Source organism: Rousettus aegyptiacus, unplaced genomic scaffold (assembly GCF_014176215.1).
Source record: "Rousettus aegyptiacus isolate mRouAeg1 unplaced genomic scaffold, mRouAeg1.p scaffold_m13_p_12, whole genome shotgun sequence".
NCBI lineage: Eukaryota > Metazoa > Chordata > Mammalia > Chiroptera > Pteropodidae > Rousettus > Rousettus aegyptiacus.
Window position 1 is genome coordinate 67709782 of NW_023416287.1, and position 12804 is coordinate 67722585.

At 54.1% G+C, this 12804-nt stretch overlaps 1 protein-coding gene across 50 annotated transcripts in view; it reads right to left on the reverse strand.

Annotated features, from left to right (window-relative positions):
• The window catches only part of CELF4 (CUGBP Elav-like family member 4), a 289057-nt gene that overhangs the window by 66550 nt on the left and 209703 nt on the right, over nt 1-12804 (reverse strand). For 27 of the 50 annotated variants that reach the window (XM_036229982.1, XM_016158062.2, XM_036229986.1 and 24 more), the window contains exon 3: nt 1180-1228. In XM_036229982.1, coding sequence (XP_036085875.1) covers nt 1180-1228 — 49 coding nt within the window. Of the gene's footprint in view, nt 1-1149; nt 1229-12804 lie in introns of all 50 variants that reach the window. The other 23 variants (XM_036229976.1, XM_016158046.2, XM_016158047.2 and 20 more) reach the window with 1 other exon arrangement.

Consider the following 12804-nt stretch of genomic DNA (forward strand, 5'->3'; position numbering starts at 1 on the left):
ACCCCTAAACGGACCCATCTCCACTACCCAGGTCCTCTGGACAGAAAGCTCTTGGTGGGTCCACAGGAAGGTGTGTCTGTGACCTGGGACATGGGGCCCCATTTTGGAGTCACGACAAGACACCAGCTGGGCCCTGGTGGGTGGAATTCAAGGCCCAGGTCAGGAGGGGGCGGGAGCCATAGAGGCCACGTCCCCAGGTCAGGCCCTGCTGGGGCCCAGAGGGCAGCTGGAGGGACCATGGAGGCCAGGAGCAGGCAGTCTCCTTTTGTGACCACACTGTGTAGTTCCCTCAGGATTCTGACTCTGAATTTTGCCAAGTGGCTTTTGCCTATTTTACTTTTTGCTCTTAATTTTTTAAAAAACTTTTTTTTTGGGGGGGGGGGTTGTGAGGTGTAGGGAAGGGAAGGGAGACAAAAATTCCTCAGTTCCTCAGTGCCTGCCTGAAGTGAGAGGAGAGTGACCTTTCCACGCCCAGGCGGGGACAGCCAAGGGGCAAAGGGCCCTGGCCTGGACGTGGTGTGGGCACAGGCACTGGGCCAGAACCCAGGACGGCGGGCGCTTGGCAAAGGAAGCCAGGAGCCTGGCCAGGTCGAGCCTCTGTGTGCACTGGGGGTGGGCTCCCACTGGAGGGAGGGCGGAGTCTCCTCTCGGAGAACGGGGGCCCGTTTTTGGGGCGAGGCCTGCTCTGTCTGCTTTCAGACATCTCCATACCCCGCTGAATCAATCTCCAGGATCTTGACCTCAGCAGTCCAATGCTCCCACGGGCAACCTTTCTCAGATTTGCCTGCTCTGTCCTGGACCATCCATTTCTACCTTCCGACCAGGAAACCTTCAAACTGGGCAAGTCCCATCAGTGGGGGTTTCCTTGGTGACATGGAGGTGGGCTCACCTTTAAGGTGTCCTAAAGGAGGTAGAAGAGTGTCCCAGGACATGTAATTGTTTACTCACTCAAGGAAAGGACCGAACCCCACCATCCAGTAGACCCCAGTCACTGTCTCCCCACCAGTCACCCAGAGCTCTAAAGCCTTGTCCCAACCCCGACAGGGGACAGGGGAGCAGGAGGAGGCAGCGGGGAGTCGCTGCGTTGCCGCATTGGGGAGAGGGAGGGAAGGAGTGGGAGGAGGGGGGCAGAGACAAGTGGGCCCTCACGTGAAGGGGGCTGGCGCAGGCAGCTACTACCTCCTCGGCTCTCGCTGTCCGCAGGCTTCACCTGGATCGGCCGGTTCATCTGCAACAGAGCACGAGGGACAGTGTTAGAGCAGGCTTGGGGGCGGGGGCAGATACACCGACACCCAGGTGCGCAGGTATTCACAGGTAGATAGGCACACAGACCACGGCTACAGACACGTCCATCCAGGCACCCCCACAGCTGCAAACCTGCGTGTCTTCTCTAAAGCCCACACTCGCCTGTGCAGGGTCTAGGGCTCCATTGTTGCAGGAGAGTTTCTCTGAGTTAGAGACAGTGTGGTGTCTCCATCCCAACTTTGAGCAGCTCTCGCTAGCCTGTGATACCAGAATGTGCGATGTCCCCACAGTGCAGCTCTGGCTGGCCCTGGTTCACAGCTGGCTTTGCAAAAACGAGCTGATCTCCTGCTGCAGACTGCCTTCTGCCCACGCCTGGCATGGCAGCACGTTCCACCCCACCACATGCTATCTCGCATATGTGGGCTGTGGGTCCTGGGGTCCCCGAACCGCTGGGCTAGGGCTCCTGACTGCAGCCAGGTCCCTCCAGGGCATTTCCTGATTCCCCAAGCTTCCCGGCTGCCAGCTTCTCTCGGGGATCAGCTTCATGCCCGGCTCAGGCCACTAGGGGTCTCTGAACTCCAAGCATCCCAGCTCCGCAGTCTGTCTTTAATCCTCTCTGATGCTGAGGCACCAGGGGGGGGCTCTCCAGCCCCGAGGTCCCAAGATATTTCAAGCAATAAAAATGGTAGGAATCGCACAAATATAATCATATTTTATGTCTTTGCCAGTGCTTTTCCCTGCCATGCACCCCCCTCATCCCTGATCACATCTGCATCTCTCTCTCAAACACAAACCCTGGGAGGCAGGCAGGATGGGCACTAACACCCCCATTTTACAGATGGAGAAGCTGAGGCAGGGCCACCCTGGCAGGATGGCCCGGGGAATCTGGGTCTGCCAGGGCTATTTTGGGGCTTCCACCCCACACCAGGTGACTTTTTGTTGCCAGTTCCCCTAGTGTCCGGAGGCTGGACTAGTCAGTCACGAGCTTCCTCAGGCCTTCCGGTCTCCCGTTCGAAGTGAGTTTTGGCTGCATCAAGGCAACTGGGTGGGGAAGTGCGGGCGCCGGTGAGTCAGCAAGGTGACAACGGGGAAGGGCAGATTCACTGCCAGGAGGGACACAGGCAGGGTACAGAACGGAGGAAAAGAGGCCGGGTGGCCAGGAGGACAAGCCAGGACACTGGGGGCCAGTCCACTGATAAGGGGTCAGGGTGTCGTTGTTTGCCACGTGGCTCCCACGTGGCACACCTTAAGGAGCTGAGGGGAAGAAAGGTGATCTGTATGTAAGCTCTGCCAGCAGAGGAAACTGTTGTGTCACGAAGAGCTCCAGTCACAGAGAGAGGGAAGATGGACCTAATGAAGTTCCCGGCTTCACTTAGGGGGCCCTGGCTTCCCCACACACCGCCTCCATTTTAGGCATTTGGCTGTAGGCGAAAGGCTCCAAAAAAGCTCTCCTTGTTTCCCATCAGTACTATCAGGACTCAGCACCCACCCTTTCCTAGACTGCCTCTCCCTCCTAGAACACCCCTTTGTCTTAGTCTCCACCAAACCTACAGTATTGTCCTACAGAAAGGCCCCATAACTGACCTGGACCCAGCTCTGGCCATTGTCTTCCTTGAGGCATCTTTCCACAGCTCTCCTGCTTGTGTAATTACTATACTTCTCTGAGGGAGAGAGTGTTATCTCTCTCGCGCTCATGACAAGCCAGAGCTCCGAGGGGCAGCACATCTGGGATTCAGCCGAGACGGGTAGGCACAGTGCTAACAACACAATGGTGGGTCGGCTGACTGTCTATACTTAATCTCATTTGACCCCAGCTGCTCTTGGAAGGAGGGAGCCCAGGCAGGAAGTCAGTGGAGACAATGTCCATCTGGCAAGGGGAGTTTGGGGCCAGGTTCCTTGGGCCACCAAATCAAGTTCAGCCTCTTCAGCATGGTCCCTCCCATCTGGCCCCCACCTCCTCTTGCATCACTCCATTCCCTACATTCTAGTACCTTCCTCCCCCAAGTCCGTTTCCTTAACTTGCAAGCTTGTCTCCCACACCCGCACCAGCCTCCTCCTCGCGACTATGAAGGCTTCTTGGTACCCCATTGGGAAGCGTCCTGCAAAAAAAGTTCTCTTTTCCATCTAGAAGGTAGAGCAAGGCTGAGAACTGAGTTGCAAGGAAGGAAACTCAGGTACTCCGAAGGGCACACAACGCCGCTGCACCTGGAGGAACACGAATAGCTGCCGCGTGGCTGATGTTGCTATGTTACCATAACGTCCCCTATGATGCATGCCACTAGAGCTGGTCCAACTGTAACCCAGGAAATGGGAGTTTCCGAGAGGTTCGGAAAGGAGCCCGAGGTCACACAGGTGGCAATTGGTGATATCAAGACAAACCAGGACTCTTGACACCTGACTGCATGTTCGGGAGATGCTGGAAACCAGGCACGACAGGCTGAGGGATGGTCCAGGAAAGGTCAAAGCAGAAGAAGGGAGAGCAGGGGGCCAGGTGGAGGATTCGGGCTTTCCCGGCAAGGAGGGAGAGAAAGATATGGCTGAGGAGCGGCAAGTAGACGTGTATGAACTGAACCCAGCTGGGCTCTGTCGCTGTGGAGATGAGGAAGGGATGGTACCTGGGTGTTTGTGACTGACTTCTCTGCCCCAGGCTTCCCAGCCTAGGCCTGATGTGCTCCCTGCTCCCCTCCCCTGGAAGCTCTCCCTGACCAGGCCGGCCCTGGATGATGCTCCCAGACTTCCCCCGCGACTTGAAGCTTCCACGTAGGCCCCACTGCTTCCCTCTAATTTGACCATGGGCTTCCCGGGTCTTGTCCAACCTACCACCTGCCCTCAGCCATGGACTAGGCACCCATAAGGTGCTCCAAACAGACTGGTGGAGTGGAATTGAGTTGGCTTCTGGGTCGTTTTTCATGTCCCGTTATAATCTAGGGGTGGTCAACATCCAGACAGCCTCTGCAGGGCTGTCAGAGAGATGCCAGGTAGATGGAGAGATAAAATACGGCCTGCACTTTCTGAACTCTTAGCAGAAATAAAGTGTCAGGCCCTGTTGAGAAGGTTTCTCTGCTGGAGCAGGCTCTGTATAGATGCCTCTGGCCTCAAGGGAGAACTTCCTCCCTCGTCAGTGGCTCCCTTCCCGGTTCCAGACTCTGGCCCCATCCAGAGTCTTGTGGTCTGGTTTCGTCTTGAGGAGGGGGGAGTGGACAGATTGAGCCTGTCCTGGAGAGAAGAGACCAAGCCTGGGTGCAGAAGTGGCCAGTGAGGAAGGGGACTTCAAAAAAGGGGAGAAAGGGTAATGGAGAAGAAGGTAGGAGGGGCACGTGCCATCTTCTGGTCCTTCTTCTAACTTTGCAACCTTGGACCTTGGCCATGGCCTCAGGACCTCTCAGCCATACAGGTCCTAGGGCATTTCTTACGGATGAATATTGTGCTTCCAGGACGCCAGAGCTCACTTCATGGTGCCTTTCCCTTCCCCCAGCTCTTGCTCCTCTGCCCAACATCCTCCTCAGCCATGGTATCATCCTTCCAGGAGGGCCAGGGGCTAGGGGCTGCTGCAGACCTGGGCTGGGATGCAGGCACCTTTCTTGCTGATTCTCTTTCTCAGGTATCATCAGAGTCTCCATGTGCCCCAGTGGTCTACAGCCCTGATCATGTTTATAGGTGCCTGAGAGGGGTTTGGTGACTCAGGGCGATGTTCCCTGGGACAAGAGCAACTCCCTGCAGGCTTCTGCGGTCAGGCCTCCGGGGATACATCACCAACTTTTGTCTACTATGTTTCTGCTTCTAGCCCAGGGCCCTCTCAGGGGGAGTGAGTGGTCCCGGCCCGGGAGTGGGCCCCTCCCTGCTCCCAAGCACAGCAGAAGGCACCAGGTGGGTAGCTCCTTCCCACTCAGACCCTTTCTGCTCAGGCTCTGCCTCCCCTCCCCCTACCCATCTCTGCCACTTTTTGCATCAACACATATCCATGCATTAAACAAGACATTCCATTAATTTCTTCATCATCATAACTTAAGCTGGGACATACCCTTTAAATATTCATTCAGCTATGAAAACTGGGCATTAAAATTTTAATAATGTCAAGCTCATTTGAACCAGGCTCCTTGGGGACGATTACGATACAATTAGAATAAATACAATGATTGAGCCGGTCTAGTGGCTTTACCTGTCCGTGCAGCGTGGCTCCCCTGAGAAGGAGAGGCCTGTGGCCAATGGGCAGACAGACAGACTGACAGACAGGCCAGCCCAGCTCTTAGATTATGCCTTCTCTCCTACTCCCACATCCCTTCCCTCTTGCCTCTGTTCCCAGCTGTCGTTTGGCTGCTCCCACAGGTGTCTGCAGGTCTCTGCTGCTCCCTGCCCACTGTGGGCCAGGGTGCAGGAGCTACCCTCCCCAATCCGGGAAGATGACCCTGGTTAACAGGGTGGTTCAAGTTACCTCTTTCCTTTTTCTACTGGTACAAGCTGGGCTGTGCTCCTGTGCTTGGTCCTGTGTGACAGCCATTTCCCCATCTGTATCTCTCTTCACCCCCATTCTGTCTGTGTGGTTCCCCCAGGCTGGAATGAACACCCCAGCAGAGTGGGCAGGCCTACAGAGGGGGCCACCGGTCCCTGAGAGCCCAGATGTGTTCTTCCAACAGACCAGGAAAAGACTGTCTTCACCTGGCTTCCCTTCATCTGCCACACCCTCCTGAGGGCCCCCTCCACCTGTCTCCTCAGGCACTAGAGCCCTCTGCTTCCCACAAGGCCCCACTGTGGTCAGCTCAGAGCTGTCTCACAAATGCAAAGACCTGGAAAGCTTCCTGTTACTCCTCATTGGCCATCCGGACCCTGCTCTTCCTCAGTCAGACTGTCCTGGTTATGGCTCAGGCCCCTAGTCACACTCGGCCCTGCACCACTTTGCCTTTCTTTCTCTTTCTCTCCCCGCCACCCCCCCTCCCCCCCCCCCCCCCGTGCATACACATGTGCATGCTTGAGTAGTACTCTTAAAAGAATTCATGTGGGTTGGGGATTAAATGAGATAACGGAGGAAACTGTATAATAGGCTCTCAATAAACATCAGCTTCCACGTTGTTTTTCAATACATGACCCAGAAATGCCTCCGGGAGGTCTGGACCAATGTTCTGCACAGCGCCCGAAAAAGGGGAGGGAAGGATGGTTGAGGGGACAGCAGCGTGCTCTCCAGCCAGCAGCTGAGCCCCGGGATGTAGTTCCAGGGTGGGTGTCCAAACCTCCAAGCCGAGGGCCCCTTCCGGCTCCTTTTGGGATGTGTGAGCGGCTGGTTACACCCAGCTCCCTGCTCACCAGAAGGGCTTGCATGTCCCCAAACCATGAAGTCATGTGGCGTGTGGCCATGCCGATTCTTCTCTCATCCGAACCTGCGGGCTTCCCCGGAGGCAGCTCTTATCTCAGTCCCTGCCCCCCTATGCCTGGATGTGCTTGTGACAAGCCTGGCTCCTACTCCTTGTCTGTCCTGCTGTTGGTTCTCATCCCCCCAGAGAACGCTGGTTTTACGCTGTCTGCCCCCCTACCACAGCACGCGTGATGGTCATAGAAACAGTGAAGTAGCAGACCCCGCCCGCTGGGGCCCATTGGGACGTCTGTGCCCCAATCCCGAGGCATCACTGCTCTGGGAAGAGAGAGACATAATTTGCAAGTCCCTTTGTTGAAAAAGCAAGGAAAAAAGCATCATTAAAGCACTAAGATAAAACTTTTCCTTTTTTCCACAGTCTCTCTCTTTCCTGACTTGTCATGGTATTTTTATTTGCTATTTGATGTCGTTTTAAGTAAAGACAAATATAAATTTCAAATTATTAGCATGGATGCTACCATTCATCTTTTTATGTGTGTGATGTCAGTTTTAAATGCAAATATTAGAACATTTAAGTCCCATGCAGAATCACCAAAATTACACAATTTGTTTTTTTTGTGGCACGTGCCCGGACAATACCTTGAGCAGGCTGGAGGAAACAAAGGCAAGCCAGACTTAGACACCTTAAGGAGGAAGAGAGGGTCCCCTTAGGTATGGAGACCCCTCATAGGTACCCAGAGCTCCACCCTGCAACACAGTGGGGTGGAATGAAACTGAGGATTGCAGGGTTCCCCGTTCCACTGACCACAGGCAGACATGTTGCAACTTAGCTGAGGGTGGTCCCTGGGAAATCCTGCCAGACTTCACCTCTGCTCATGGCACCCCTCAGTGAACAGGAAACTCTCAGGGACATTCTAGGTACCAGGGCAAGAGGCTCACCCCACTAAGACATGGCCTCTGTTAGCCAGCCAGACATGCCACAGCCCTGTCAGCCTGAGGTACCACAGGTTGAGTGGAACCAGTCCTCCCCTGACCTGTACCCATGCCACCACCGCTGACTGGCTTTGAGGGCAGAGTGGTTGCACTTGAGGCCTGGGTTGTGTGTGGATTGCACAGGTGCCGGGAGGCAGAACTGCGCATGAGCAGAGGCCCCAGGCCCCCGTCATGCTCTCTTTCGTCCCATGGCTGCATTTACGAAACAAGGTCGAAGATAAAATTTAAAAACTTTAAAGAAGGTGATTGTAGAGTGCAAAACCCCAAGCATGGGACCCTTCTTAGTGTGGGGCCCTGTGTGACTGTATAGGTTGCATGTCCATGAAGCAGCCCTGAAGACAGTGCCTCTCTGGGCCCCCACCCACCTGGAAGTTTCTATCCTCTAACTCTAGGCATTAGGCATTTCCTTGACCATCAGGTGTTTTCAGCATTGCTCAGGTCTGTGCACACACACCAGCTGCAGAAAGGCTATGACTCAAGATTTATCTTTTAGAGATGACCTTGGACAATTTTGGAAGGGTATGCTGAGAATTTTCAGTCTTTGATATAAAAGGGTTAGTGGTGAGGAAGCAACCATCCAATCAGGACAGAGAACTCACGCATGAGATTATGGGACCTTAGCCTGGCGGCTCTCCAGCGACTCAGCCCTCCACCAGGACTTTGCACTTAGTAAAACGTAATTAACAAATTAATTAATAGAGAAGTTATTTGTTTAAAGCCCCAGGAGAGCAGATTCAGAATCACATGTCCTGTTGGAGTCCCAGTACTGTGCATAGTAGGCTCTCTGTAACCTTGGAATGAAAAAATGAACTCCTGCCCCGGTCCCCTAGTGAGAAGGGATCACAGGGGAATGGCAGCAGCAGTGCACATTATTTGTAGCTTGTTGTAAATATATTAATGTCGTAATTACCTCCTTAATAAATTGCATATGGTTCAGTCTATAAAGAGAGGTTAGAAATTCAAGGAAGCCTGCCTGTCGTCATCATAAAATTCTGCCCCAAAGACACCCCCAGTGGTAATTGCAGATTGGTACCTGCCTGGTGCCCCCTGACCACTGTCCAGACTCCAACGCCCACCCTTCCGGAGTGTGAGTGGCAGATTCCAAGGGTTACTTGTGGGTGCAGCAGTTTGGTCTCTTTTCTGCCTGGCTACCTACCAAGACTCCTCAGCTCTCAGCTTCGCCCTGGACCTTTCAATCCAAATTTGGTGTCCTTTCAAGCTCCCCATCTCTCCTTCATCGCCTTGCCATGACTTGGGACTACAGGGACCACTATGGTACGAAATTTGTTCTTGCTGCACAGAGAACGCAGCGTGGCACCTGGCACATGGTAGGTGTTTAATAAACGCTCACTGACCAAATGAATGACTGAATCCTCTGCTGTGCCCCATCGCCGGCATTGTTTCCTCCTGCCTCAGACATGCCCCTGCGGCAGGAGCGTCCAGAGGCCAGAAGTGGTCACTCGCCCAACAGCTGTTTCCCGCCAAAAGAGAAAAGCCCTTTAATCCTCCCTCCTCCAGCGAAGTGGCACGTTGTTGTATCTTCAGATTAGGAAGAGCTTATTGAAGCGGGGAGCATCGTTTAGAGAGACAGCCAGTGAGCGCAGATCAGAAGAACCCAAGGTTCTTGCTAAAATATGCAAGTCCACAGCCCATTGATATGCAAACCCTCCAGATAAGATTTTTTAATAAATCTGGTTCTGCTCCCACTTCCCTTTCTGAGAAGGCCATCTGATTCTCGTTGGGTTGGACACGTACCGGCATGTAGGCCCTGTCAGCTCTTCACCCCTCTCCTTATTGAGGCCATCCAGCTTGGAGCTGCTCCTGGGTGTGGCTGGCTGCCAGCCAAGGTTCTCAGCCCTTCTCTCAGCAAAGTACTTGAGGTCACCTCTGGGTCACCCACAAGAACCTCTCCATGTGTCCCCATGCTGCCTGCAAGGCCTCCTCCCTTTCTATTCTTTACCTTTATCCTCACCTCCTCTCACATCTGTCTAAAGAGCAGAGTCCAAAACCTTCGTGTCCTCCTCCAGCAAGCCCTCCATGATTGCGTCCACCCAGTCACACTAGTAACTCTGCAAGTCATGGCCTCTGGACTCATTTTGGTCTGCTGCTGTCAAACATGGCCCCCAGAGGATGAAGGGGAGAGGCCTGGGAAGCAGAAGGCACCCAGTTATCTTAATGACATGGCTGAGTGTGGACCTGGATGGGGGATCAGGAGGCATGGGAGGTGACAGTTATCAAGTCCTTCCCAAGCTCCAGACTTTGTGCTGACCACAGACGTGGCTCATGTCCTGTGCTCTCTGAAACGAAATGAGAGAGGTAGGCTATGGCCAGGGGTGGAAGGCATTCAGGGGCAGGAAAAATAGTAGGAAACCTGGGTGACTTGAGGGAAGGGCCAGCAAAGTGCCAAAAAGTATGAGGAAGGTCTCAGAGTATGTGTATGCAGGCAGGTCAAGCAGAGACAAGGAGACTGGTGTGACCCAAGGGAGGTCTGAGCTTGCGCTGTGGATACTGGCATCCCCTGTCAGTTTTGGGCAGCGACGACATTCCACTGCGGCCACGTTCAGAAGGAATAAGGGGGCAGCCACGTGCACAAGGGAGGGGAGGTGGGTCAGGGGTGCCTGAGAAATGCCAGGTGAATGTTTAGATCAGGAATGGCCAGCGTTGTATTGTTACCTGGTCCCCTCCCCACGTGTGGGAAGACAGAAATCCAAGGCTTGTGCACAGGATTGAAATAAAATTTCCCAAGCTGGGCTTTAATTCTTGGTTCTAGACTGACCTCTAGCCCCAGCCCATGCCTGGCCTTGTGTGCCTTCCATTGGAAGGGAGTCTGGGAGAAAAGGTGGTCAAATCTTAGCGTACTAAATGGTAGGGGCTGGGAGGACACCTTCTGAAGGCGCATGCTTCCTGAGCTAGCGGTCACTCCAGGCAAAGTAGGGCGGGGAGCTCTGTGTATGTGGCGAGGAGGCACGTGGCTCATGGAGCCTTGGTCCTAGCAGCCCCCTTTGCAGCCCACCAGCCTCCTTAGTTCAGCCCCCACGAACAGGCCCCTGGCAGTTGCTATGCAACAGGCTGCTCCACTCTGCAGTGTCCAGCAACAGCTAGCAGCACCGCAGGAGCCTATTGGTGGGGTGCCTGGGGCTGCCCCTCCCCTTCTCTCTGCTTTCCTCTCTCCCTCCTCCATCCCTTTCCGGCCTCCCCCTTGTCCTTGCTCTCTGCAACCTAAGTTTACAGAATGCTTCCCCCTCATCCACAGGGCAGGGGGTGGATTGGCACAAACAAAGGAAGTACCCCTAACCCCGGGGACAAGTCAGAGGTCTCTTCTGCTGGTTTTCAGGAGGGAGAGACTCCGTGGTCAGCTTTTTGTTCCCCCTTGTCTCCGCATTGCACTGGGGTTGTGGTTGGGAGCCATTTGTGTGGGTAAAGGCTTCTTGGCGCTGTAACAGGTGCGGTGGACAGGACCGACGCAGTCAGAAGTCGCCGAGATGGAATACAGTAGTGCAGCTGGGCTCACACGCCTTTATCTCCCAGTCAGGTCCCCCTTGGGTCCACGTAGCCAGGAGCAGCCTGTTTCTTTGTCTCCAAGCCCCACGTCTGTCTCACTCGTTCCCACCAGCATGCCAGGGCTGCCCTGGCCAGGGCGGGAAGACCTTCATGGTCTTAATTAAGACTTGCTGCCGTGGAAACCAAACTTATCAGCCTGCATGGCCAGGCTGGTTGCTAACCTTCTTCAGGGTGGGGGTGTGTGTGGATTTTTTTTTTTTTTTTAACAGCAGTGGATAGATGATTCTGGATGAAACAAGCCTCGATTTAGTTGGGAGGCCTGGATTCTAGTCCTAGCTCTGCCACTTACTTGCTCATACGAGATGGAACAATTATTTGACCTCTTAAGAGTCGCAACCCCAGGGGAGGATAGAGAGGATTAAATGCGATAGCTCAGTTAACAGTCTTAGCACAGCGCCCAGCATCTGGTAAGTGGTCAATACATGAGCGGCAGCTATCTTCTCCTCCTTCCTTCCTCCCTCCCTCTCCCCTCCCCTCTTCTTCTCTTCTCTAAGTATTTTCATCATTTTTGAGGGAATACCTAACGTCTGACTTTTTTGCTTCCCGCCCCCTATCCCCTGGGCTCTCTTTTGGACTCTACTAAACTGAAAAGATTGGACAGTCGCTGGCGAAGAGCTGAGACCTGGAGGTGGGTGCGGGAGTCGGCAAGTTCACCCTGAACTCAGGGACTTGTTGGTCAGCCATGGTCCCAAAGCCTCTCCTCCACCTGCTCCAGCTCTGCCCACTCTACTGGGCTTATCGGTACTGAAAGAGCCTGTTGTTTTGATGGGCCACAAAGTTCATTCATTCATTCATTCATTCATTCATCAATTCATCCACTCATCCATTCAGTCCTTATTGAACACCTCCAGGCGCCAGGCCCTGTTCTCTGGCACAAGGATGGCACAGCAAACCTGAATGACACGGCCCTTCCCTCCAGGCGCTCCTCACTGAGTCTGCAGAAGGGCCTTGATGACGTGGTATTCAAGCCCACACTTTCTGGTCTCCAACCACGCATGGAGCCTTCTGCCCTTGTGTAACTGATTCCTCAAACACCCAGCTACATAGCCCCACATTTGGCAGGAACCAGCCCCTACTCCTGTGGAAGTCCCTTCCTTAGCTCTGGTGGGTGGCTCACACATTATAGGGTGGGGGTGGGGCTCCCTTCTGCATGGGATGTCCTGGCACATTGATCAGCTCCAGTGATGAAGAGGATGTTTCCAGCCTGAACCTACTTCCCCTTGTTCCCCCTTATCGGCCCTGGTTCCATAGCTCTGCAGGGCAAAGCAAGCCCACCTTCCGAGCTCAGCTATGCAGACTTGAGAATCGGTTTCTTGCATGAAAACATTCTCACAGCCCTCCTTTCACTACAGGATTCTGGTTTCAGCCTGAGAGCTCACACCTGACTAGGGCCTGGCTCTGGGGGTCTGGGGTTCTGGGGCTCTGGGTCTCTGGGCATCATGGCGGGGTTCTCTCCAGCTGGGTCTGACCTTTCTTAGCCCACAATGGGACCACTGCCTTCCTGATTTAGACTCTGAGCCTCTCAACGAGCTGAGCAGGATGGGACTATGAAGGGGAATGGGTAGCCTGGCTCTGGAGGTTGGACAGATACCCTTGTCTGCGTTAACTGTGGCCCATTGTCCCTTTTGCTTCTCCCTGTTTCTTTTCAGCCTATCCCTGAGTTAAATGCTCTGAGTCCTAGCCTCCTTCACCCCAGCAGG